Source organism: Lepidochelys kempii, chromosome 1 (genome assembly GCF_965140285.1).
Source record: "Lepidochelys kempii isolate rLepKem1 chromosome 1, rLepKem1.hap1, whole genome shotgun sequence".
Taxonomy (NCBI): Eukaryota; Metazoa; Chordata; order Testudines; family Cheloniidae; genus Lepidochelys; species Lepidochelys kempii.
The window spans coordinates 176,615,184-176,642,390 of record NC_136380.1 but is presented as its reverse complement, the minus strand read 5'-3'; the positions used below and the strand labels follow the sequence as shown (position 1 = coordinate 176,642,390).

The following is a 27,207-nucleotide window of genomic DNA, read 5'->3' as shown; positions in this document are numbered from 1 at the left end:
CACCCCCCCCATGCCACTAAAATTGTATCAAATTCAAGTCCTGAAATATTTCATGGTCTTCTGCAGTTTCCACGGTATGCATCCGATGAAGTGAGCTGTAGCTCACGAAAGCTCATGCTCAAATAAATTGGTTAATCTCTAAGGTGCCACAAGCACTCCTTTTCTTTTTGCGAATACAGACTAACACGGCTGTTAGTCTGAAACATTTCATGTATAGAAATTCTTCTTCTCTGTAACTCTTAAGCTCCTCTGGCAGAGACAATCTTATGCGTGTAAAAGTCCCTTGTACATTTATGGAACTATATTAACTAGAGCAGAGGTGGGCAAACTACGGCCCATGGGCCCCTCCTGCCTTGCCCCTGAGCTCCTGGCCCTGGAGGCTAGTCCCTGGCCCTCCCCTGCTCTTCCCCTTTTCCTGCAGCCTCAGCTCACTGTGCACCGGCGCAATACTCTGGGCGGCGGGGCTGCGAGCTGCTGGGGCAGTGCAGCTGCAGAGCCTGTCCTGACTCGGCTCCAGCCGCTGGCGCTCCAGGTAGCGCAGTAAGGGGGCAGGGAACCGGGGGGTTGGACAGAGGGCAGGGGAGTTCAGAGGAGGGGGTGGGGGTGTGCATAGGGGTCTGGGCGGTCAGAGGGTGGGGAACGGGGGTTGAATGGGGGCAGGGGTCCTGGGGGGGCAGTCAGGAAGGAGGGGGGGTTGGATGGGGCAGTCAGGGGAAAGGGAGCGGGGGAGGGGAGGTGGATGGGGCAGGGATCGGGGGGGCAGTCAGGAATGAGAGGAGGGGTTGGATGGGGCAGCGGGGGGCAGTCAGGGGACAGGGAGCGGTGGGGGAGGGGGCAGGGGTTCTGGGGGCCTCTCAGGGAACTGGGCAGGTTGGATGGGGCAGCTGTCAGGGGGCAAGAAGCGGGGGGGGGGACATGTGATATGGGGGAGGGGCTGGGCCACACCTGGTTGTTTGGGGAAGCACAACCTCCCCTAACTGGCCCTCCATACAATTTCCAAAACCTGATGCATGTTATGATGATCATTGCTGGAAGGGGATTGATATTGTTAGTTTAAGAGCCAGAGTAAAACTTAGAAGGGAAAATGGGAGAGACTGCTGATTTACCCTCAGGCCAAAAAGTTTGCCCGCTCCTGAACTAGAGGGTCACAGGCTTTGTTGCTTCTATAGGCTGAGCTCCCTGCACACACTTAGGGGCTCCTTGCATTCCTCTTTTTCCCCATAAACTACATGTGTGCCAAACGCTTCTCCCTCTCTATTTCAGGGACCCCCTGCAACTCCACTGCTTTGTTGTCATGCCAAGGGCTGTATGTCCCTTGATTCCTCCCTCTGGCACATGCCATGGGCTCTGTGTGCCACACCCAATACCATTGCTCTCATTCTCTCCCTGTGTTGGGCTCAGTGTTCACCACCATTTACCCATATCCCTCCACCATTCTTGCTTATTTTCTTTCTGTTTGGAAGATGAGTCATTCTGGATGTCAAAATTTAAACTATATTGGGATGATGGGATGGACTGAGATGAGGATTGGCATTATGCTGGATGGTGATTGTGGTTGCCATCAATTGGTTCTTTGATCTGTAGACAATAGTAAAGCTGTTAGAAGGTGCTGAGTCTGCAAACTGGATCCCAGAGGCTCCTCATTCACCTATTTCCCACTTCTGGTTTTCTGATTTTCATCAAAATCAATAGGGTACTGCCCATTAGTACTCACAACATTCCCTGGAACTGTGGAATTGATTGGATGGGACATTCAAAAGGTAACACTTTAAGAACAAAGAAATCCCATGAAGTTGAGTCTAGGACAGTGGTGGTCAAACTATGGCCCAGGGGCCGCATCTGGTCCTCCAGATGTTTTAATCCGGCCCTTGAGCTCTTGCCAGGGAGCAGGATCCGGGGCTTGCCCTGCTCTGGCGCTCTAGCCGGGGAGTAGGGTTGGGGCTTGTCCCAGTCTGCACGGCTCCTGGAAGCAGCGCATGTCCCCCGCTCTGGCTCCTAGGCATAGGGGCATCCAGGGGGCTCTGCATGCTGCCCAAGCACTGACCCCGCAGCTCCCATTGGCTGGGAACTGTGGCCAATGGGAGCTGCTGGGGCGGTGCCTGCAGATGGGGCAGCGCCTCTGTGGAGGAGCCAGATGGGGGACATGCTGCTGCTTCTGGGAGCCGCTTGAGGTAAGCATGGCCCGGAGCCTGCCCCAGAGGTAAGCTCTGAGTCCTCCCATGCGCCTGCCCCAGCCCTGATTCCCCTCCTGCCCTTGAACCCCTCGGCCCCAGCCCGGAGCACCCTCCTGCACCCCCCAGCCCCTCATCCCTAGCTCGCACCCCCGAGCCCACACAAGAAACTCCCTGAAAAAGCACAAGATCAAATCCGCACAGTAGATATTCTGTCTACTACCCAAGATCCATAAACCTGGAAATCCTGGGCGCCCCATCATCTCAGGCATTGGCACCCTGACAGCAGGATTGTCTGGCTACGTAGACTCCCTCCTCAGGCCCTACACTACCAGCACTTCCAGCTACCTTCGAGACACCACTGACTTCCTGAGGAAACTTCAGTCCATCGGTGATCTTCGTGATAACACCATCCTGGCCACTATGGATGTAGAAGCCCTCTACACCAACATTCCACACACAGATGGACTACAAGCCGTCAAGAACACTATCCCCGATAATGTCACGGCTAACCTGGTGGCTGAACTTTGTGACTTTGTCCTTACCCATAACTGTTTTACATTTGGGGACAATGTATACCTTCAAATCAGCGGCACTGCTATGGGTACCCGCATGGCCCCACAGTGTGCCAACATTTTTATGGCTGACTTAGAACAAAGCTTCCTCAGCTCTCGTCCCCTAACGCCCCTACTCTACTTGTGCTATATTGATGACATCTTCATCATCTGGACCTATGGAAAAGAAACCCTTGAGGAATTCCACCATGACTTCAACAATTTCCATCCCACCATCAACCTCAGCCTGGTCCAGTCCACACAAGAGATCCACTTCCTGGACACTACAGTGCTAATAAACAATGGTCACAGAAACACCACCCTATACCGGAAACCTGCTGACCGCTATTCCTACCTACATGCCTCCAGCTTTCACCGTGACCACACCACACGATCCATTGTCTACAGCCAAGCTCTGCGATACAACCGCATTTGCTCCAACCCCTCAGACAGAGACAAACACCTACAAGATCTCTATCAAGCATTCTTACAACTACAATACCCACCTGCTGAAGTGAAGAAACAGATTGATAGAGCCAGAAGAGTTCCCAGAAGTCATCTACTGCAGGACAGGCCTAACAAAGAAAATAACAACGCCACTAGCCTTCACCTTCAGCCCCCAACTAAAACCCCTCCAACGCATTATTGAGGATCTACAACCTATCCTGAAGGATGACCCAACACTCTCACAAATCTTGGGAGACAGGCCAGTCCTTGCCTACAGACAGCCCCCCAACCTCAAGCAAATACTCACCAGCAACCACATACCACACAACAGAACCACTAACCCATGAACCTATCCTTGCAACAAAGCCCGTTGCCAACTGTGCCCACATATCTATTCAGGGGACACCATCACAGGGCCTGATAACATCAGCCACACTATCAGAGGCTCGTTCACCTGCACATCCATCAATGTGATATATGCCATCATGTGCCAGCAATGCCCCTCTGCCATGTACATTGGTCAAACTGTACAGTCTCTACGTAAAAGAATAAATGGACACAAATCAGATGTCAAGAATTACAACATTCATAAACCAGTCGGAGAACACCTCAATCTCTCTGGTCACGTGATTACAGACATGAAAGTTGCGATATTACAACAAAAAAACTTCAAAACCAGACTCCAGCGAGAGACTGTTGAATTGGAATTCATTTGCAAATTGGATACAATTAACTTAGGTTACCTTGCATAATGACTTAGCCACTCCTAGTCTCTATTCAAGCCTATTTGCCCTTGTTTTTTCCTACACTCCCCCTCAAACGTTCTTGTTAAACCGTGGATTTGTGCTGGAAATGGCCCAACTTGATTATCATACACATTATAAGGAGAGTGATCACTTTAGATAAGCTATTACCAGCAGGAGAGTGGGGTGGGGGGAGGTACTTTTTCATGCTTTGTGTGTATAAAAAGATCTTCTACACTTTCCACAGTATGCATCCGATGAAGTGGGCTGTAGCTCACGAAAGCTTATGCTCAAATAAATTGGTTAGTCTCTAAGATGCCACAAGTCCTCCATTTCTTTTTGTGAATACAGACTAACACGGCTGTTACTCTGAAACCTTTCATAGCCTGCTCACTCTTCCAGGTTCCTCCCATTTGCTTTTTCTTTTCAGCGCCATTGATTTCACTCTGGTAAAATCTTTGACATTAAGAACTCAAATAATGCAATAATTGTCTCTCAAAAACACAAAACTTGTTAAACTAGAGTATGAATAGTTTATTTTAAATCTGATGGGAACTTCCTGAATAAGCAAACTGAGTATATGAATTGGAAAAAAATGGACCAGTGGTGTGGTTATTAGCGTAAGTGAAATGTTTTCACTTATTATGGGAGGGTTTCAAACACCGGACCTTGGGCATCACAGATACACACTGGTGCCTAGATTAAAAAACAAAACCAAACTAAAAACTATATCAAAAGCAAAAGCAAGTTCCAACAGTAGTTCCACTGTTCATCTTTGTACACTAATTGTGACTAGAGGTCACTAGTGTACCTAGCTAGACCTTTTAAAGATCATGTCCCCTTCCTCCCCATTCAAAACTAATCTTTCTGAACAGCAGATATAGCATTCTTGAGTCTTTGACTCAAACTGATGTTTCAATGCCATTGGCATAACTCTGAGGAGCTGCTTTGCTTATTAACAAAATTTAAGAGGTGATTTTATTGTGGGACAAAACAACAGCATCCTATTTGGCTGCAAAGTTTGAGAATAAATTCAGTGCTTCTTACAGGGTCGTTTGTAAGGGGTTGGTCCAAAGGTGACTTGATTATGGTGTATAAATACCTTCATGGGGAGAAAACACTGTGTCCTAACGGTTTCTTTAATCTAGCAGAGAAAGGTATAACAAGAACCAATGGCTGGAATTTAAAGCCAGACAAATTGAAATCAGAAATAAAACATATTTTTCACAGTGAGAGTGAATAACTATTGGAACAAACTGCCAAGGGAAGTGTTGGATTCTTAATCTCTTGAAATGTTCAGATCAAGACTGGATGCTATTCTGGAAGATATGCTTTAGTCAAACACAAGTTAGTAGGGCCAAATCTGGAGTAACTGGGTGAAATTCTACATATGGCCTGTGTTATATGGGTCAGACCAGATGATCTAATGGTCTCTTCTACTTTAAAATCTATGAATCAATAGTAATCCAGACAAGGGTGACCAGATGTCCCGATTTTGGGATCTTTTTCTTATGTAGGCTCCTATAACCCTCCCCGTCCTGATTTTTCACACTTGCTGTCTGGTCACCCTAATCCAGACACAAGCCCTCACTGTAGGTATTTCAGTTCAGAAACTTTAGCTCCAAAATCTAAATTCCTACTTAATCAGTCAAAGGATCAGCTTTTAAAATGAGTAGGTTCATCATGTTCCAGTAGAAGTCGCTATTCAATAACCACAAGCCACTGGTTCTGTGTTGCAGCACTCTGTAAACTCCTAGATCGACAGAACGTCATAGATCAAAGGAACAATCAGCCAATTTAACCAATGATTATACAAAATTCAAATTTAGCTACCTTGGGCCCTTTCATTTTCAAGGTATTGCACCAAAAGACTTCAGTCCACTTAAGAATTAACTAGCTACAAAATATTAATCCAATTTTTTAAAAAAAACAAGATTGTTTGAATTTTTCTTGGGAGGACACCATGCATGCTTGGAGCATCAGGAATAATTATATAGAGAACAATCAGAACAGATGTCCTCGAAGTACAGTAGAAAAGGAAGTTTAGGTAACATCAATTTTTAACTATGGGTTCTGCTGTTCCCGTTTAGATATCCAGTGACCCAAATTAGTTACAGTGACTGTGTATATGATGAGAGATAAGTAATAGGTAATAACTGCTTGTTTAGAGAGAAATGTATATGAACACATGAGATGTGAGTACAATTTATAAAAGAAAATCATATAGCGCCTGAGCTAAAGCCTTTTGAAACCAATTGGAGCATTTCTGTTGACATCAGTGGGCTTGGGATCAGGCACCCTATAAAGTAAAGCTGTTTGGTGATGTGTAATTACATGTCATCTTTAAAAATACTTTTCACTACCAAAATTTTTAGAAACAAAGCGTAGATGGGGATTCTCCTTTTTGTTTTAATACTATATGATCAACTTCTGTTCTTAGTACAATTAGCAGTAATGCAATTAACAGTAAATTTTTGTGATGTCGTTCTTAGCATTTAGGCTAATAGTACATGTTAGTACACATTTAAAATATTAAAAATATGCTTTCCATAAACCAGAAAAAGGAAAAAAATACAATTCTGGCAAAGTGTCAATTGACTTTGACCTTGAAATATTTTGGCAGCCTTTGCTTTTTTTAGCAATGGGAACTTATGTCTGGACTCGATGGCGGGTAGTTTGCACTGATAAAACTACTGTGTGTTTTGTCTTAGATGCTGTTTGTGTGTGCGCAAAGAAAATGAGATTTCCAAGTTTATATTTTTCACTTTAAATATTGACTCTTTCAATTTTTGTATAAGATGCAGATAACTCAAAGATTTTCTTATCAACCCCAATGAAAAACGAATGGCTGCAGAAGCCTCCACCTCTCCGAAGAAGTGACTAACATAATCCTACATTCACCTAATTAATGGGGATGCCCATTTATTCGAACCTGCTTTCCTCCAATATACCCCAAACTAACCTTTCACCATCCTTTATTAGTTGTGATCAATACCAGCACTCTGCAACTGGAAATATAGGAAACTTCCAGTGAGATTGCAGGGTTGCTAAGTGACTACCAGCAAATGGGTGGGAAATGCAGAACGACAGATACTTATAAATTGTAGACCTGTAACTTCATTAAATGGTTTTGGCGATGATAGAAACTGAAATTGTTACTTTTTTAATTTTTTTGAATAACAAGTGAATCAGAGCTCTAAATCAATATGCTGCCCATTGGATAACACTCCCAACTGCTTCACTGCTGGCCTCTTCTTTGGAATTTTTATTAATGTATTTTTTTTTATCTACAATCAGTGAAATGTTCCTACTCCAGCTCTGAATGGCCAAGTCTCTCAGTTTGCAGGTGTGGTACCATATTTGTAAATTGCCAGGTTTTTTGTCTGAATTGGCATGTACAGAATACTAAAATCCATAATACGTCAAGTGTTGCTTCCTTATCAGCTGAGTGTATCATTTCATAACGTATTTAGCCCCCTCTAAAGTGAGATTTACAATCCTGAGACTCTAAATGTTCTTAAAAAAAAAAAAAAATCAATTCAGGAACCGTTTCCAAGCATCACAAAGATACTTAAAGTAAAATGAGTTACTTTGCTGTTGTTCTTGCTCTTGTTTATTACTAGAGTGCTATAGTTAAGTATATTGCTTTACAGGTAAGAAGACGTGGTTGCTGACCCTAAGGGCTCAATATCTAAATTAAACTGAATTTCAACCAAATAACACAGACCTTGGTGGAAGCTGGTGAGGAGGAATGCAGTGGGAGAAGGGCCAGTGCTCTGTCTAATTTCTGAAGATATGAGAAAAGAACTGTCGTTTTGATATCAACAATCCTTCCTTAGCTGCCACTTCTATTTGGTATTGGTGTGTAGCTATGGAAATGATTGTAACATCACACACTCAGTGTATTATTTTGATTCAACAGAAAGTATCCACAGCTATATAAGACTGGGAAAATAATGGCTACTGACTCCACCGCAGGCCAATCTAACAGGGGAAGGCTAAAAAGAGAAGCTCTTGGGAATGAGTTACGAAGGCTAGGCAGTGAAAGGGGACATGTAAACAAATTGCCTCACCTCCTTTCCTCTAAAACTCCCAAGTTTGTAGCTCTCCATTCTGTCACCCACCTCCCATCTGCTTTTAACATTGCTTTTAGGCTGGAGTAACCCCTGGCATAGCTGCTTTGTTTGACTTTGCTCTGGCCCTTAAGAACAGGAAAGAAAGTGAAAATGGCACTGTAATGACTCTGGGTTTGACATCACAGAGGTACACATATAAGGGTCATCTTTGTACAATATAATGCGTTCCTTCCTTCTTTCCTGTGCCCCCCCTCCCGCGGCCTTGCAGAGTGGGATTTTCAGCCATGGAAAGTCTGATACCTTCAGTCCTCTGTCCTTCTAGCAGTCTTGCACAGCTGGCCGTCATTCCCATTAGCCTGACTGCTCTGGGAAGAGTTTCTCTGCTTGACTAGAATGCATAATTGAGCAGTGGGGGGCCGCTACAGAGAATATACTTTCTCTTCTGAGTAAAGAGGAGTTTCCACTGCTACATACAGTAGGTTGGGAAGCTTACATAAGTTATGTTTGCTGGCAGCCGATAACTTTTTTTTTTTTTTTTTTTTGGTGGGGTCTGCGGTTGTAGGGAAAGTAAGAAATAGGCCCCTAACATTTTTATTCATTTGGTAAAAGAAAAGAGGCTGGATGGATTGCCAAAGTGGGGACTCTTATTTTGTATTTCAATATCTGATCGTTTTTCTTTGTTTTTGGAAATTGAATGTTGTGGTGGATGCTTCTACTAATCAGACTGAAGGAAATTCAACATGTTTAGTTTCAAACTAAAAATGTGTGAGAGGGAGAATGGGAGGAAAAAGGGAGGGAAGGGAAGATTTAGCCTAATAATGTGCTGACTCCTCGCTTAGGTCTTAATCCTGCAAATGCCTATGTATGTAATTACCTTACCTACATCACTAATCTAATTGTGTGTGTGTGTGTACAATATACACACAAGCATTTGCAGGACTGGGCTTTTGTCTGTGTTTTGGGGACATTCAGCACACATTGCTCCATATGCGATAGTAGTGACTGTTCTCTTTGAAGATAGCCTTTAAGGAAAATCTATTTTCATCAAATGTAATTTGGAAAAAGCAGTATCTTGGCCTTGATAAAGACAGTTACAACACTGACCTTAAAAGCAGTAGTAGAGAAGGGACTTTGCAGGAAGCTATAGGTTTGCAGAACCAGTCCTACATTGATGGGTAATTTGATGGAGACCACTTGGGAAACAGGAAGACTTTGGAAAAAGGAAAAATGCTCTTTGTAGAGCATTAGTTACAAAGGAGCAAGTGTTGTGTTTTTCTTTTTCTTCCTTCTTTTAATGATCAAGTAGGAGAGGGAGTAGGTAGTGAAGACGTTAAGAGTAGTGGTGGAAAGCAAGCCAAAAGAAGTGAATTTTGAGGAGGAATTTGAACGTGGTTTAGCAGTCCACACTGGTTTTATGTCCTCTACAGTAAGATTTATTTTTCATTCTGTTTCACTTTTAATTTTGAGAAAGATAGTTTTGCTTTTCAGATGTGATTGATCTCACTGGAGATGATAAAGATGATCTTCAGAGGGCAATTGCCTTGAGTTTGGAGGAATCAAACAGGGCATTCAGGGAGACTGGAATAACAGATGAGGAGCAAGCCATTAGCAGGTAAACAAACAACTTACATAAAGCAGAAATAAAATTTTAAAATAATCAGAGATTGGCCTGTGTTGATTTTTTTTTTCTTCCCCCTTCTATCTAATAAAGAAGAACTTGTTAATTTTCATCTGTTGTACTGCTGATACGTCTGGCTTCAGGAGTGTTGGTTTACTGCACTGTACGCTTTCTGTTGAAAAACCAGCCCTCTATTTTTAGGGTAGAAATTAATAGTATATTTCATGGCTGCACATTTGCTTAAATACCTAGGACCAGTTTGGAAGGAGAGACCTTTGATCAATTTTTTCTCAAATCAAACCTAAAACTGAAAGACATTTCTATGGTGTATTTGGGAAAGAGTTGAAAAGCAAAATATGGTTAAGAAGCTAAGCACTACTTCGTATGCTTGCAATGTTCATTATTACAATAACACTTTCTCACTTCTGTGACAGAAAAGCATAATTTTGTTAGTGTTCTTAAATTTTAGCAGAAACAAGAGCTACCACATTACAGGTGGCAACATGTTTTTTGTTACAAGACTTGTTTCTGTTTTAGAGGGTCAGAATTTTGAAAAACATTCACGTTTTGGACTGAAATTTTCTAGACCTGGTTTTGCCAAAGGTGGAAGGGTGGGAGAAGGTTTGGTGGTGTGGTTTTTTTGGTTTAACTTTTTAGCAAAATTTTTTTAAATGGGAACATAAATTGTGACCTCTTTTGTGAACAGCAGTAGAGCTGAAATGACGGAGTCTTGAAAGTTGCAATTAGCTGTGGATATAGTTCTCACTGAAAGCTGTGCATGGCTTTTCTTTGGAGGAAAGTAGCTTTGATTTGACCCAAGTTATGAGTGTTTGAAAGTGAGATACTGCCCACTTGCAATAGTTATTTGGTAATCTTGTTAAGTGTGCACCCAACTTGGGGGTGTGCTGTGCATTCCTGTGGTTCCCACAGAAAGTTAAGCTGCTCTAGCTGTTGCTTTATTCTTCAAAATGGCCGTTTACCCTAAGTCTGAGATGAGTTGGAGCTTGGAGATCCACCACAACAACTGTTCTGCTTAGCACATTGTGTTTAGCAAAGTCAGGGATATAATGAAAAGGCTTCCTCTCTGAAGTGTAATTTCCCACCTTTCCCTACAATATTTTTCTTTGAAAAATAGAAGCTGTGTTAATTGCAAAAGTAAACATGCCCATTAAAGAGAGCCTTCCAGCTGTGTGGGAAGAACTATTTAGTGACTAGTCCTCTCATTATTAGACTAGTATAAAATGTCTTACATTCCTTAGGAAGACAGGAGGGGCTGAGACAAGAGCGAGATTTGCACCTGGTAGTTACTTAATGTGGCTGGTGATATTGTTCTTCAGGTTTCAGTTTATGTATATTCTGTCATAATTTGTACTAAAATAGTAATTTATGAGAAGACCGCTAAAGCTGTTTTTCTCTAATTTCATATGAGAAGTTCACTCTTGTGAACTTTTAGTTAGACTGTTTTCATAATTGTGTCTGAAGGTTAGGTGCATCTTGCAGGACGACTTCCTTTTTTGTTCTTTGCTTTGGCCTCTATTCAGGACCTTTTCTTTTGCTTTTGAAGGGTCTTCTAGATTTAGACCTTTTTCTTTTTACCCATAGTCCCTTTTCCACACTACAAAGATTGCCAAAAGTGGCCTTTTTAATCTTCTGATCTATAAGTAAATACTGCAAATGTTTTAGTATTTTTCTCTGGTGGCAGAAACTAACAAACCAATATGCCATTTTATTTGTATCACACATACAAGAAGCATATAGGATCTCTCTGGTCAATCATATACAGCCTTACCAAAATAAAATAAATAGTGTTTGTTTATACTATCAACATGCTTATCTCTTAATTATAGATGTGTGTATTCATGTAACATTACATTTGAATCACAAGTCAAATACAGAAATTTTGACACTTAAGGTTTTTCAGAAATAGTATGGTCAATTTATGACAGGATTTTAGGTTTTGTTTTTTGTATGTATAGAAAGCCTAACACAAATAGGTTTATTTTCTCCTTGGATACTAGCATTCATTCCTTTGCTGTTTGTTGGCAGCTTTGCTCTGTTCTGAAAACCAGAAAGTGAAACTGATTAAAAAAAAAAAAATGGAAACAAGGTCAAAAGCAGTAGTCTGCCTTTGTTTATTAGGCTAAGGGAAAGACAAAAGTCAAATAAAAACTGGAGTGGCAAGAAAGAAAACTGGAAAAAAATCAGTTTTAATAATTGAAGGATATATGTATGTATCTTTTAATTTGGTATCCTCACTATGGGGAAGATTTTCAAAGGCACAAATGACAGATGTCAAATGAGTTTGCTAGGGGTGGAGTTAAGGTTTCTATGGGAACAGTATGGATTTATTGATTTCTGTGATCACTATATTCATGAAACATTACAGTAGTTTTGTTTGGGTTTTTTTTTTTTTGGCATTAAATTGATATTTTTTAGGACTGGTCAGTTCGAGGTTATTGAGAGATGTGCAACCCAGATGGCCATGCGTGCACACAAACTGTTACCATTGAAGAATATTGATTCTGTTATTTTAAAGTAGAAATGTCTTTTTCTTCCTGGCTGAATCTCTCCATAAAGCATTTAAGTCCAGTGCATTAACATGACAAAGCTCACCCAGTTGTTTTCTCTCAAACATTCCTGCAATATAGGTTTTGATTTTATAGGACATATGATAGCAACTCCATTGTGGTCCACAAATTGTTTGGCCATAGCTGCCTCTAAGGAAGAAGCAAGCCTAGAGTATCCAGAACTCATAGTCACCTGTCCTGATACTAAAATGATCCAAATATACTGCTCTTTGAATATTAATGACCTTAAGATTTCTCAGCCCACTAATGTGTTCTGTTATCAAACAGGCAGCTGTTCTTACTAGAATTTCTATAACTTACTTCCTCATCTGCTATATCGTTTAAAACTTGATGGTTTCAAACAAAGTGTAAATATGAGTAAAATAATTAGGATTGTAATAATATGAGCAAGTAAATAACTGCCATATTTAATGGCAATGGTAGAAAGGGATAGGGTCATTCTAGATATCAAGCTCTTTAACTCTAGAAAGTATTTCCAAATAGGGTCCAATATTTTGGCCCTTTCCCAGACAGAATGTCCACTGACGATAGTGGGACTTCTGGTTGGCTAAAGAGTGCAAGATTATACCCAAATTTACTTGTTAAAACTAAGAAGGTCCTTTTTCCTACACGGTGAGTCATGTCTAAAAATGCATCAAGAGATTGATGCATGTCTTGGTCTTGCTCTTCCAGTTAAATAATAACTTTTTTGGTTGTTGGCACCATTCTTGGGAGCCCTTTTCAGTTCCATATGCTGTGTTTTTGAAGAGGGTTGATGATACCCAGAGCCAAAAGTAAGACATCCTCCTCCCAATTATCTTGACAGATCACTTCCACATGTCAAAGACAATGTGAGAGAGAGATTCTTTCTCGTAAGTCCCACAGCATATTACGTATATGAGAATGGCCTCGTATCAAGCTTCCTTTGCTTAACCTTTGGCAGCAATTTCAAGATGACAGTTGGGAGGCTGAGAGGGTCCAGTATATCCCATCAAGTAATTTATGTTGAATAGCTGTTTTACTGAGCCATAACTGGTTCTTGCACACTCTGATTAAGGTTGTTGAGAACTATTTTCTTGTCAAAAACCGATTAAGGAATTAGAAAGCTAACTTTCATACTGTGACATGAATTTGTTGAGGCTGATGTTTGAGTCTCGGGTTATTGACTATAAAAGCACTGTAATCTGAGGGCAGATAGTGTTAGGCCTAATCCTCTCCCAGCAGATGATTCATTTCTAACTAGGAAAAATTGCCACAAGGCTGGTGAAAGTCAGCTTTAGTAATAAAGCTTTATCTAAACTGAGCTAAGAAAGACCTATACGTGATCAGATTGATGAACCCTCTACTATTAAAGGAAGAGAAAATTCTAAAAAGAAAAATCATTAAAAATGAACTGAATACATAAATGGTACTGGTCTTTGGCTAAATCTATGGTATCAGAACTATTGTAAGTAGGTTAAAAGATCAGGGGATGCCAGTTTCACTCACCTGTGCCAGGGAATGGATCCCTGTAGTTGGGCAGGTGTCAGAATTCCACTTTTCTGCCTGGGCAGACCAGTCTTACAGTCCAGCTGGAGCTCTATATGAACCCTGTGTGCAAAGGCTGCTTAGGAAATTCACAGTAGGGTACTCTGCCCTTTTCTTGGTTGGGCTGAGCAGATCTCTCTCAAACTGTATTACACATTCTGACAATTGTTGACCAAAATCAGTTGTAAACCAGAGTTTAGGTTGTACTTGTTGTTCAATAAATTGTTTTAAACTGATGTGATAGTTGCTTTGAAGTCCTCTTTAATGCCACCATCAAATAGCTGATCTTCTCCCAAAGTGTAGCTGTCTCCTAACTCTATCAAAGAAATGCCAGTGATGGGGGAAGCAAATTTAAAAAAAAAATTGTTCCTTTATCTTTCAGGTTTTCTCAAGAGGCAATACTGATTTTTTGCTAATATGGGAAGTAATTTGTTTTAGTTAATAGCCAAATTAAAAGGTAAAATGCCTGCCCTACGGTGCCCTATATAGTAAGATCTCAGTGATTTGAACTCAGTGGGGTTCATGAGCTTTTGCTCCAGCTTTTGTTGTGCTTCTGTATATGTGATGAATTCCTTGCATCTGAACAATACGTTTCTTACAAGGAATGTAGTAAAGTCTTGAATCTGCCAACTACTCTGTATGGGAGCAGTTTAAGATTTTCTGGGTAGAGGAGTGGGTTTTTCCTAATCTACAAGGTACACTTGAGCTACATAAGGCAATGAATCCACTGACAGGATGCGGAAATGAGGATCCAGAAACATGGATTCCATTATCTGCTTGTCATTGGTATGCTGCATGATCTTGAGTGAGCTAGGTAAATTTCCTTCATTACAGTTTCTCATCAGTAAAATGGTGGTGATATTCTTTATAAAGCACAGTGATAAGTATGGATGAAAAATGACTACTGGCAGATTCTCAAACTACTTCTGTTTCCCACTTTGTTGTTGTCCACCTAAACAATTAGGACCCAGTTTTAAGATTGGTCTTTGACTTTTTAAAATTAATGTCCTTTATTTAGTGGAATTAAGTCATGAAAGCTTACTCCATTCATAAGCATAACTATGTAATGCCATTTATAGTGGAAAATCAGCTACAATACTGCATCTGCAAATAAAATACCATCTTATTTTCCAAGGTGCATTGTGGCACATTTAAAAAAAGTGTTTGAGTCAAGAATAAATCTGACAAGTTACCAAATGGTTAGTTATTATTTCTGTATGGATATTTGAAGGTGTGACTACATATTATACCGTTATCTTACTGTTGTTGTTTTACTTTTAATTTTTTCATTTCTCTTTCTGCTTTCTAAGAGTTCTAGAAGCCAGTATAGCAGAAAATAAAGCAAGTTTGAAAAGGACACATCCAGAAGTATGGAGTGATTCTCCAAACCCCTATGATCGAAAAAGGCAAGACAGTTGTCCAGTTGGATTAAAGAATGTTGGCAACACATGCTGGTTTAGTGCTGTTATTCAGGTAAGTGCGTTTGCTGATTAGCTGTACTTTCTGTTGTAATATAATTTGTATAAAACTAACTGGCGATGATGGACAGTATCTAAACTTACTTTCCCTCTCTATTCTTAAAGGTAAGGAATGAGATATAGTTAAGCATTCTCTGTTTACCATAAGCCTATAAATGTTCATACTGGCTTTAGTGCGGTATGTATAGTGAATTACTGATCTGATTTGGATACGTGAGGTGTCAAAGTAAGTCACAAAACTTGTTAATGATGAAGGGCGTGATTTTTTTCAAAGGTAATGAGGGCCTGTAGCTCACACTTACTATTTTGGCAGCTTCTGGTGCTCAAAGTATTTGAAAATCAAGGAATAAATATTTTAAATAAAATTTTATGTGCAAATGACTTAGAGGTGGGAGGAGGAGAGTGGCTGACTATCCTTTGTTGTAGTTCTACTGATTTAGGATGTTGCAATCCCACCACCCAACAATGGACTGTTTGTAGGGTAGCCACAAAGTTGGGGTAAGAGGCAGAGATAAGATCTTTGGAAGAGAGGAAAAAAGGCCAGTGTAGCCATAGTCATTCTGTCTTAAATTAGTCTGGCTAGCCCAGCTAATATACATATACTGTGGTACTGGGTAAACTGTTTGTTTGTACAGCTGGTATGAAGACTTAATTATTCGTTTGGCATAATTATGTATATAAAATGTTTTTCACTTTGCAACAAGGTGAAAAGAATTCAAGTGCCTTGATCAGGAATTGAGATTTTTGCTCATTTGGTTTTATCTCCAAAAAGCAGTAAAAGCAGTTTGCAGTAGCCAGAATTGGTATACGAGGTTTAAATTTTGAGTGGAATCATTTAGAATAAGCTATTAAGAAATCGGTTAAATATATGAAGTAAATTAGACTGTAGATAATTTCTCAAGGGAAGTAAAATCTCATCACTGAAAATGATCAAGGCAAGATTAGAATAGGAGTGAATTGTATTTCTGTAGAAATCTGTCAGTTCTATCCTGTGGTGATTCAAGAGGATGGACTACATGACCTAAAAGACCTTTTGCTAGTCTAAATAATCTTGAATCTATACAGGAAGGGCCAAATTTTGCCATCCATACTCACTGTAATACCTTACTCCTCGAGCAGTCCTGCTCAGTTCAGAACTATTTGAGAAGTAAAGTACTACTCAAAGTGAATAAGTATACCGCAGCATGTCTCTGAACTAATGAAATGTTGTTAGACTCATATCAGATATTCTTTATGCATAATGCTTATGAAGACTTCGAAATTTTTTAACTAAATGGCTAAAGGGAAAATCAGTCCATCTTTAAACGATTGTGGATATCTTGAAAATATGTATCTATTAGCTGTTGAATATTGTGAAAATAACTGAGATCTAATTGGGAGAGAGAAGTTTCTTAATTATACTTTGCATACTGTATGTTTAAGTTGTAAGACCACTCCTGCATCTTAAGACATTAAACTAGATCATAGAATCATAGAAGATTAGGGTTGGAAGAGACCTCAGGAGGTCTAGTCCAACCCCCTACTCAAATCAGGACCAACCTCAACTAAATCATCCCAGCGAGGGCTTTGTCAAGCGGGCCTTAAAAACCTATAAGGATGGAGATTCCACCACCTCACTAGGTAACCCATTCCAATGCTTCACCACACTCCTAATGAAATAGTTTTTCCGAATATCCAACTTAGACCTCTCCCACTGCAACTTGGATATTCCTCTTTATCTCAGGTTTCAGAGTAGCAGCCGTGTTGGTCTGTATCCGCAAAAAGAAAAGCAGGACTTGTGGCACCTTAGAGACTAACCAATTAATTTGAGCATAAGCTTTCGTAAGCTACAGCTCACTTCATCGGATGCATTCAGTGGAAAATATAGTGGGGAGATTTGTATACACAGAGAACATGAAAGAATTGGTGTTACCATACACACTGTAACGAAAGTGATCAGGTAAGGTGAGCTATTACCAGCAGGAGAACAGGGGGAAAAAACCTTTCGTAGTGATAACCAAGGTGGGCCATTTCCAGCAGTTGACAAGAATGTCTGAGGAACAGTAGGGGTGGGGGGAATAAACATGGGGAAATAGTTTTACTTTGTGTAATGACTCATCCACTCCCAGTCTTTATTCAAGCCTAAGTTAATTGTATCCAGTTGCAAATTAATTCCAATTCAGCAGTCTCTCCTTGGAGTCTGTTTTTGAAGTTTTTTGGTTGAAGAATTACTACTCTTAGGTCTGTGATGGAGTGACCAAAGAGATTGAAGTGTTCTCCGACTGGTTTTTGAATGTTATAATTCTTGACGTCTGATTTGTGTCCATTTATTCTTTTACGTAGAGACTGTCCAGTTTGACCAATGTACATGGCAGAGGGGCATTGCTGGCACATGATGGCATATATCACATTGGTAGATGTGCAGGTGAATGAGCCTCTGATATTGTGGCTGTTGTGGTTAGGCCCTATGATGGTGTCTCCTGAATAGATATGTGGACACAGTTGGCAACGGGCTTTGTTGCAAGGCTAGGTTCCTGGGTTAGTGGTTCTGTTGTGTGGTGTGTGATTGCTGCTGAGTATTTGCTTCAGGTTGGGGGACTGTCTGTAAGCAAGGACTGGCCTGTCTCCCAAGATCTGTGAGAGTGATGTGTCGTCCTTCAGGATAGGTTATAGATCCTTAATGATGCGTTGGAGAGATTTTAGTTGGGGGCTGAAGGTGATGGCTAGTGGTGTTCGGTTATTTTCTTTGTTGGGCCTGTCCTGTAGCAGGTGACTTCTGGGTACTCTTCTGGCTCTGTCAATCTGTTTCTTCCCTTTAGCAGGTGGGTGAGGAAGTTGTAAGAATGCTTGATAGAGATCTTGTAGGTGTTTGTCTCTGTCTGAGGGGTTGGAGCAAATGCGGTTGTATCATAGAGCTTGGCTGTAGATAATGGATCGTGTGGTGTGCTCTGGATGAAAGCTACATGGAGGCATGTAGGTAGGCATAGTGGTCAGTAGGTTTCCAGTATAGGGTGGTGACCGCTGTGCCTGCCTACCTACCTACACAAATTAACTTAGGCTTGAATAAAGACTGGGAGTGGATGGGTCATTACACAAAGTAAAACTATTTCTGCATGTTCCTCAGACGTTCTTGTCAACTGCTGGAAATGGCCCACCTTGATTATCACTACGAAAGGTTTTTTCCCCCTGTTCTCCTGCTGGTAATAGCTCACCTTACCTGATCATTCTCATTACAGTGCGTATGGTAACACCCATTGTTTCATGTTCTCTGTGTATATAAATCTCCCCACTGTATTTTCCACTGAACACATCCGATGAAGTGAGCTGTAGCTCACGAAACTTATGCTCAATGAAAGAGAAGGAGGACTTGGGGCACCTTAGAGACTAACCAATTTATCTCCGTTTTTGATGAATTTCTATTATACGGATGCCGTCAGGCTAAAAAGTATTGTGTTTTAAATAAATTACTTAAATTAGCAGAGCTGCAGATAGTACCTCAGTCTGTAAAACTAAAAAAATTAAAAAAGATTCTGCCAAACTATTCTATTATTCATTGTCTGTCTGTTTTGTTCTTTGTGTGTTCTTCTCTCAGTTTTAATAGTGAAAATGGACCAGTTAGTTTCAAATTTGTTTATAGTCATGTTCTTCCCAGGGGTCTCATGCCATAGCAAAATGTTGAAAGGCCTGAGTTTTATGTATCTAGCTAAATTTTTATTAACACCCAATTTTCACAGATACAGTCCAGTGGCCCCTCTTGGTCATGCACCAGATTGTTTTTGGAGGAATCCTGCTGCTGATCCCTGAGTATTTAAAGCAGGGTAGATTTGATTTAAATCAAATTGATTCAAATCAAAAGTCAGGAAAACTCAATTTAATCATGGATTTCTACTTAAAGTGCATTCCTGTTGGTTGTTATAACCTTAATACATATTCACCACTCTCAGCTAGATGTAGCTTTCATTTTTAGAAGGTACACACTATACATTTTTTAAGTGATTTATTTTGAAAACTTTTCAGATTAGTTTTACAGCTATGTCAGAAAATGAGTGATTGTTTGGTTATTTCATTGACCAAGGGTAATTGAAGCAGATATTTATAAAGTCATTGGGATGTGAACTATCCCCAATTCAACAGGTTAATCATTAATATTTGGAGGATTTTCTTGCCATGCTGTATTAGGAGAAGAATATCACCAGACAGACACTGAAATTGTTTTATTTAACAAAAACAACGTTGTATATTCTGGATTTTTTTCTTCAACAGCAAACATATATTTTAACAAAACAAGCATATGAATTTTTTAGTTTAGTTAAATATTCAAGTTTTTTAAAATCAGGTTTGTTTTTGTTAAAATTCTTTAACTAAAATAGTTAAATTAAATATTTTTTTAAAAAACAAATTAAATAGACTATGTCAGCCAGGTCAACGTGATAAACTTAAAATATTAGCTTCTGCAGCGAAGTCGGTCATCCTTACCTTCATTTTCCTGTTCATAATCTGGAAAAGAAAAACAAGCTTTCTTGCTTTTTCAGGTCCCAAACGATTTCTCAATTTGGAATGAATTAGTCCAAAGGAAGAAAATATTCTTTTTACACCGGCAGAAGAAGCTACTGCTATTTAAAAGTGAGATTATCACTTCAGCAGTCTTTGAATCCAAGTGCTTAAGTGCTTCCACCAGTTCGCTGGTGTGACTTTCTTTAAAACATCAGCAAACATATATTTCTTGAACAGTTAACCCTTTGCTCTGAAGTTTATTATAGTTGGCATTATGGAGGGATGATTGCTGGATGTCATAGCCAACTCCTCTTCTTCAGCAGTTAAGATTTGACCCTGGTACTGAGTATTGAGAATATTTGCAAGAAAATGAGCTGCAGATAGTGCTTCTCCGATTCTTTTTTTTTAATGCTTGTAATTTAACTGTCATTGCACATTTCTCTTTTTAAGATCTCACTTAGTTCCTTCCAAATTTCAACAGCATCAGCAATAAAACGTCTATTTCCCTGCATTCTGTTCTAGGCTACAGAAATAAGCTTCAGGGTACTCAGCATGTGTTCAACATTTCTCTTAAACCCAATGTTAAGAACTTTGGCTGTGACAGTGCCATCTATTTTTTCACCATTTTGTTCACAAAGTGTCATCAGATTAGGTCAGTTCTTGATATAGTGCTCAACACAGTCCACTCCTGACTTCCATCGCAGGTCTTGTGGGAGCGTTAGCTTGGTTCCTCCCGCTTTTTTCAGAACAGCTGCTACTAAGTGGTTGTTACAGAAGTATGTTTCAATTTCAACATCAGTGTGCCAGAAATAAAGGCTAAAGTCTTTGGCTAGGAGGTGCATCAAATGAGCACTGCAGCCATATGTTATTAGCTTGGGACTCCCTTCTAAGTAATTTCTTCCCATCTTGGATACATTTGCAGCATAGTGTGTGACCAAGCTGCGTACTAGACATTTGAATTTTTTTTCACAGTTAGTTATAGCTTTTACTGCTACTTCTTGTAAGTATTCTGTTGTGTGTGCATTTCCTGATGTATCAGTTGTTTCTGTAAGGAAGGCCTTCCCTTCTTCTGTTGTCAGACAAGCATATACAACAGGGTCATTGTGGACATTGCTCCACCCATCAAGACTCAGGTTAACAATTTCACCCTGTAGACCTTCTGATCAATTTCTTTCATACACTTTATCCAGTGATTTGCCTGCAACATCTGCTCTGTTGGGTGGACTGTATCATGGTCTTAATGACTGAACCACGGTAATGAAGTGTGGGTTTTCAATCGTACGGAAAGGAGAATTTGTTGCATAAACAAACGGGGCAATTTTTTTTCATCAGTTAAGTCTTTTTTTGTAATCTGCTGATTCTTATCACAAACTTATCTATGGTTCTTTCTGGATGATGAAGATTTTTCTTTTGTTACAGGTGATATACTGTGACTGTGACATATATGATGTGACTGAAACACTATCATAGGCAGATAGCTCTGAAACTATAGAAAATTATGGTGATCTTGAAGGTGGATAGTCTTCAGAATCTTGTAGGTTGAGGATGGATTCTCCTAAACAAAATAAGTCAATGCAGCTATTTAATTATTATTACCATACTGCTCATTTAGTATTACTCATTGCATTCACTGACACTCAGTACTACATTAAAGGTGAAATTGTAAAAAGATGATCTGCCTATTTCAACTATTTATTTTTTATCATAACTGCATCTAAAATGATAATACCATAGAGTAACAACTGTACTTTTTGCTCAAACGTGAGAATTCAAGAATAGTCCAGAAGGAAGACAGGCAGTCCTTAAAGAAGTATGAAATAAAAAATAGTTTACCAACCTGAAGATCCTGCATGTTCAGACATATTCCTTTCATCATCTTCAACGCAGCTTCCTTCTGAGAAGGAACACTTCTCATGATGATGTTTCATTAGGGCAACCAGGCCATGCATTTCTTTGTTGCACTGTTTGCACTTTGCACGTATGCCTGTCTTACCCACAGGTAGAGGAACTTCTTCATTTAAATATTCCCGAACTGGGTCTCTTTTACAGCCTGCTGCCATTGTAGATTTTTTTCTTCTAGGGAGCAAATGGTATAGTAAATCTTAAATCGATGAAGGCTATACTCAGAAAGACCTCAAGATTTCAGAAATATGCTGCTCAACCAGTTTCACTTTTGTTTCTGCTGCCTGTCCCTCCTTTCTCAGATTTATCTCCAGAATTCTCCTTGTCCAGATCTATTCCACCCCCAACGATCTTCTATTCATTGAATTTTTTGAAACTTTGCACTTTTAGCGAGAGATAAGGGACGGACTCTGTGTACACAGATTTTCAGAGGGACAATAGGGTTGAGGTCTGTTATTTCTCACCTCTTATTTATTTACTTTACAATATTTTTGCTGTTAACAAGCATATTATATCTGGAGACACAAATCCACACTTTGAGAACTGCAAAATTTAGCATCTCTGATGGTATCTTCCAGACCAGGGGTCTTAAATATGCAGCCCGCAGGGTTATGTCCTGCAGCCTGCCAAGCTTTCTACGTCCCCCCCCTTCTCCGCGGAGTTATTTCCTGCGGGCTGCCAAGTTGCCTTCCCCACGCTTCCCTCCCCCCAGCGCGCCACATCCCCGCTCCTCTGCCTATATCCATGCGCTTTCCATCGCCAAACAGCTGCTTTCCGGGGGGGAGGAGCAAGGAGCTGCAAGCTCAGGGGAAGAGGTGGGACAGGGGCAGGGATTTGGGGAAGGGGTTGGAATAGGGGCAGGGAGGGGGCGGAGTTGGGGGGGGCTTTGGGGAAGGGGGTTGGAATGGGGGCAGGGAAGGGATGGGAAGAGGAGAGGCATGGTCAGGGCCTCATGGAAGGGGTGGAGTGCGGGTGGGGGCAGAGGGTCCTTTTGTACCTTTTTATATGGAAAGGTGTCAGTGATGTGTCCCTCATGGTGGTTCAAGTTTGAGATCCCTGTTCTAGACTGAGTACTGAGTTCTACTGGGAGCTAGAAAGATTAACCTAAATAATCTATACAGAAGCCCCTGGAATCCCATAAAATTGGGTCCCTAATCCATGAACTATTGGAACTCATTTACGAAACTTTTCTTAAACATTACATGAATATATTGTCTCATACTATAGAATTATAATTTATAATCTCTATTCCATGATGAGATATCTTTGAGCTATAATGTATCTTAATTAAAACTATCTTTAGATAAATGCTTTTTGGAAGAAAAAAAACTATCAAAAAATCCAATTTTAAATTTATTAATTGATTTTTATGCACCCTGGTTTAAAGCTTCTGGATTCTGAACAGAGTCCAGGCATTGCCCTAGTCTTGGGGTCCCTAAGCATATTCTTTGGATGCAGACCTGCTGTCTAGCAACCTATCCTACAGTCTTTGCAATCAAATTACCTTGCCCCTTGAATCAGGGTGAGTGTGAGGGACCAGCAGTATTGCTTAAGCAGTATTGCTTAAGTTCTGGTCCATCCCAGAACTCCTGATAGTATGAGCCTTCTGGTTTCCTTCTTCAAGGGTCCACGTGGTGAGGTAGCATATAACAGAGACACTTTGCCCAGAATTTTAATGTTATTGCTCTTTACTTGATCCTATGAGAAATGCACAGACCTAACAAAAATTAACATACACACGTTCCTGCCTTAGTTTCCTCACCCCTCCAAGGCATTCTTTTGGCAGGTGTCAGGGTTGTCTGGGGCTGTCCAGTGTCCTTCTGTTGCAGTGTATTACTTGGGGGGGGGGGCTGTGACCATCAAGACTATACAGGGTACGAAAAAGAACTAGATAAATTCATGGTGGGGGAGGATAGGTCCATCAATGGTTATTGGCCAGGATGGGCAGGAATGGTGTCCCTAGCCTCTGTTTGCCAGAAGCTGGGAATGCACAACAGGGGGATGGATCACTTGATGATTACCTGGTCTGTTAATTCCCTCTGTGGCATCTGGCATTAGCCACTGTCGGAAGACAAGATACTGGACTAAATGATACCTTTGGTCTGACCCAGTATGGCCATTCTTATATTCTTTCTTCCTCAGCTCAGCTTTTCTTATCTTGCTCAGTTAAAGTCCTTCCCCTCTCTTGCCCAAACTTCCTGTAAGATCTTTTATAACTTCCTGATTAGTCACCAGTTTATTAGTTTTGCTTGATAAGCTTCCACTGCTCCAGGCCGCATGCAGACCAGCTTGGTCCAACTCGTTTTCCATGTTAGCACTCTCCTTAGCAGAACTAATTGTGGTCAGAGTACAGTCATTAAGGTTAAATACTCCCTATTGTCTTCAGTCTGGCAATAGCAGCATCCACCTTTATATGGGGGCATTCAGCGAGCACAATTTTCATAGCAAAAATTTTATAAAACTTCATAATATCACCCAGAATTCATAAATAGTACAAGAAAAATCCCCAAATCATCACAGCAATACTGTAGGTTTAAAAAAAAAAAAAAGCCCACCACTCTTGGAAACATTTATCTTGACACAATGTTGTTTTAACCCAAAACTCAAATTGTGAAAGAAACTTGACTTGGTAGTTCTTTAATTTGTTGCTTTGCCATTCTCTCATTCACAGATTCCTGTCAGATTTTCAAGAAGATTGACTTTAGCATTCTTTAAATGTTTTTTTCTAATTTGATACAAAAAGTCAAACATTTGTAAGAAACCTTTATGTATAGTTTAGGTTTTGGTCCATCAGCCAATGGAAACACTGAACTGTGACTAGAGAGTTTAGAAGTTTATGCTAGATCTATGATCTCATGTTAGCTTCACTCAGTGTGTTATTTTATACCTTGAAGCGGGATTATAAAAGGACTGGCCAGTTTTTTATGGTCACTACTTGTATTGTGTGAAATTCTATAGCATTCAAAATTACAATGTTACACCTTGATAAATTGTATATTTACTGTTCATAATTAAAAAAAGTAATCAAAATAAAATTATTCTCCTCGTGTATGTTTTCATAATCTTTCTGATTTGAAAAAGTAGGTTATGTTTTGCCTGTCAACTAGAGAGAGAATTATGTTTCAGACAACCATACTAGTATACTACGTGTAGGTTAATTTTGGACATTATCTAATTCGGTATTTATTTAACCACAGGATAGACAGACTCCTTGGGTTGCATCAACTATAAAAATATTTCAGGCCTTTTTTTAGGATCATTTTGAAACCTGATACATTTGATTAGAGGTCAGCAATATCTAGTGTTGCCTACGTGAGTCACAATAATATACTATGCAACATAGTCCAAAACAAACTGAAAATAAATGCAAAAACCAGTGGTGCATTTTTCTGTTCTGTTCCGCACTATAGCGAAGCTTATAAAAATACATTTAACATTTCAATGTACAGTCTCTTATGCAATATTGCTTGGCTTCTACTTGTCAATTTCTCAGCCAATTTTGATTTGAACATATGATTGACTAGTTCCAGTTTCATTTGAGGAGTGAAGTTACTTAGAGCAGCCATTTATAGAGTGGCAGCAAAAAACCTTTTTACAAGAAGCAAACATTTCTAGAAATGGCATTTATTATGTATTGTGTTGAAGCATGTCTTTTTTTTATTTTTTAACTGTGAGTAAGGAAGTGGAGTTTTCTCAATTTTTATTTAAAGACCAAACTTCAGTTAAATAAAGTTCTGTAAATAAAATCAAATTAAGTAATTTTTAATAATGTACTATAGCTTTAAAATACATTCAGAAAGCTATTAAAGGATCCCATATCAAAATAGAATACATGTTTAGATCTCTAAAGACTACCAATGAATCCATATTAAAACAAAGTGGTTGTAAAATGAGTTTTCCCTTCACTTACTTGCCAAGACATAGTTCAAGCCCTCAGGAATTCTTCCTCCTCAAGTACACTTGAGAATCACTAACATGAGAAGTATTAAGAAATGTATGTGGATTCTTTTGTACAAGTTTAGAAATATTAACTTGGTAGGAGAAGTGCAGAAATTTGAGAGCTTAGAATATGTTTTTAAAACATTCATAATTGTAAGTGTACGGATTTATTCTGTTAATGAGATAATATCCTAAGCTAATCATATAAATGCTAAATAATAACTTGGTGGTGGCTGCTATTTGTTGTGATGTTGCACTCCATATGCTTTATGAAAGTGAATGATGTAACTGAAATATGCTTTATGCAAACTGTTTCTTATAATCTACTGAGTGTGTTCACCTTATTTGTATGCATGTATTATTCTTGTACCTGAAGAATATGAAGAACAAGTCTGAGTTCTGTGACAAAGCTCTGTCCTTGTCTCCGTGCGTTCCACGTTTCTTGGCAGATTTCAATAGCCTCAGAGGCTCACTGACCCTCTATGTAACCCTTCTCTCTCTAGAGACAAGGGTCACAGTGTACTGAGCCATTTTCATCATAAGCCAGGAAGGGAGGTAAGGAGAAGCTCTTCTCCCTTGCACAGTTTCTGTTGTCTCCCAGTCTCAGTGATTAATCAGGGAGTGGGCAAAGGCGGGAGCCCGGGCCTGCCCAACCTCTACTCTGGGCTCCAGCCCAGGGACCCTGATAGTATCAGCTATGGTAGCTGACCTTTTAGAAACAGGACACATACAATTCCCTGGGCTACTTCCCCACAGCAGCCCCCACTTCCTCAGGCTCCACTTCACCCTTACCTCAGGGTCTCCTTCCTTGTGCCTGATATGGGGTGTACTACTCAGCCTCTCCAACAGCACAGCTTCCTCCCACAACTCCTGATGTCCGCACCCACCTGACCAACTGGGAAGCTTTTAACTAATTTCAGCCAGATTAGCTTCAGGTGTCCCAATCAACCTAGCATTCTCCCTGCCTTCTTGAAAGTTCTTAATTGGCCCCAGGTGTCTTAATTGACCTGGAGTAGCTGCCATTTAACTTGTCCTGGTACCAGGGATTTGTTTCGCCTGGAGCTAATATATCTATCTCCCACTACTTTTCTATAGCCATATGGCCTTGCCCTGTCACAGTTCCTTTTGTAATTATGCAAAGTGTGGGCCATTAATGGTGGTTTATAATCTAGATGGTTCCCATTGACTAGGACAATTGGTTGTAAATGGTTTATTTACCTGCAAGCCTTCCTGTGTACCTGTGGGCCAGCCGATGGTTAATGAAGAATGAGGTCTTTCAGGAACATGTGACCATGTCACCTGATAATGAAATCCATCTTAAATCTAGTACTTTTCCATTTAGAAGGCGGGGTGAGGACCCAGAGACAAGATTCCCGCCTTGTGTCAAAGCTATAAAAGGGGGTGGAACAGGACAGAGAGGGAGGCCAGTCATGAGAAAACCCCTAGTTAACACCTAAGATTTGTGCTGGAACTAACAAGGACTGGGGAAAGGATTGGGCCCAGACTAGGAATAAGTCTAGTCTGTGAAAGAAGCTTAATGGAACGTATGAGGGTGAGATATTACCTGTAGTCAGTTTCTTAATGTATTAGGCTTAGACTTGGGTGTTTTTGCTTTATTTTGCTTGGTGACTTTGTTCTGTCTGTTATTACTTGAAACCATTTAAATCCTACTTTATACTTAATAAAATCCTTTTATTTATTAATGAACCCAG

The 27,207-nt window shown here is 40.1% G+C and overlaps 1 protein-coding gene across 7 annotated transcripts in view; it reads left to right on the top strand.

The window, feature by feature from the left end:
- Positions 1–27,207, top strand: part of USP25 (ubiquitin specific peptidase 25) — a 147,080-nt gene that overhangs the window by 40,511 nt on the left and 79,362 nt on the right. For all 7 annotated transcript variants that reach the window (XM_073303641.2, XM_073303658.2, XM_073303650.2 and 4 more), the window contains exons 4-5: positions 9,480–9,603; positions 15,014–15,176. In XM_073303641.2, the coding sequence (XP_073159742.2) occupies positions 9,480–9,603; positions 15,014–15,176 (287 nt within the window). The remainder of the gene's footprint in view (positions 1–9,479; positions 9,604–15,013; positions 15,177–27,207) is intronic.